Here is a 1,162-nt window from a genome sequence, read left to right on the forward strand (position 1 = left end):
GAATACATCGGAATTCATTTGCACGTCAATTATAGAAAACAGATATTTATCTTAGTTATTCAAAATAACTGTCCTGGAGACGCCCAAGGGGTCGCCCAAGGGCAAGATGGGAAGACCAGCTCTTCCCCACACTTTGGGAGCTGGGTGTCAGAGACGACTGGAGGGTCTGTGCCGGTGACAGATCAACCTGGCGGCCTGTGCATGGCTGTGGCTGCCATGCATCAGCACTTGATGCCTGCAGATGAACTGATTGATTGAAAATAACTGTAGATAAGTTCTACTTACCCTGAGGCTCGGCGGAATGGACCAAACACGCCAGCAGCAGCAGCGCCAGCCAGACGGCCGACCTGCCTGGACGCATCTTCCTCACGGACATCTAAATCTCCACACGTATTCACCTGGACGACTGGGGAAGACAACACGGCTTGTATAAAGGTAGGCTTTTTTTTATTCCAACATTGATCACAAGACATAGCGACGGCACACAATTTTTTTCTACTTATTTTATGCCGCCACCAACGCAGACAAACGCATGCACAACAGACATACTCATTTTCGCTTGAGTTAAGTGAGAACATTCGTGTGAATTGCCTTTCCCAAGGGTACACCATCGGTGGCATGGAAGGATTCGAACTCGGGACCTCTTGGTTCCGAGCTGTTGTTGCGCTGTTGCGAGTGGTGACGTGAACTTTGACACATACGGGACAGTTCACTGTCTAGATGACTGTATCCTGTATGACTGCAAAGTATAGCGTAATAGTATATTCAATGTGTTGGTACATGTATCTGTGTCCTGTCTCCCCGGGACAGAGAGTGCATTTTCTCTGCACAAAGCATACTGGGAAGACCTTAGTATCCTGGGAACGAGTGTTTTGAACGAAGAGAAATTGGGTTTTGAACGAAGAGAAATGGGTTTTGAAGGATGAGAAATAAGTTTTGAACGATGAGAACTGACCCGATGAAGCCTTGTGGAATTGTACCTTTGGTCTTTCGTACAATCTACCCTAACAACAAGGCTATCTTTTGCGTATGCGGGATGTATCTAATCTCCAAGCAGATCCCTTTTGCCAAGCGGTGGCAAAAAGACAGTATCAAATTGGCCAGAGAAGGTCGCCGGCCACCGACGGGATTAGCGACAAAAAACGGCCATATATAAAAAGCT

At 47.1% G+C, this 1,162-nt stretch overlaps 1 protein-coding gene across 1 annotated transcript in view; it reads right to left on the reverse strand.

Moving 5' to 3' along the window:
- The window catches only part of LOC109479310 (IgGFc-binding protein-like), a 5,725-nt gene extending 5,364 nt beyond the window's left edge, over nt 1-361 (reverse strand). Inside the window, exon 1 of the mRNA XM_019781266.1 lies at nt 286-361. Coding sequence (XP_019636825.1) covers nt 286-361 — 76 coding nt within the window. The remainder of the gene's footprint in view (nt 1-285) is intronic.
- Between the last annotated feature and the right edge of the window lie 801 nt (nt 362-1,162).

This window comes from Branchiostoma belcheri, unplaced genomic scaffold (assembly GCF_001625305.1).
Source record: "Branchiostoma belcheri isolate BF01 breed outbred unplaced genomic scaffold, Haploidv18h27 scaffold48, whole genome shotgun sequence".
Lineage (NCBI taxonomy): Eukaryota > Metazoa > Chordata > Leptocardii > Amphioxiformes > Branchiostomatidae > Branchiostoma > Branchiostoma belcheri.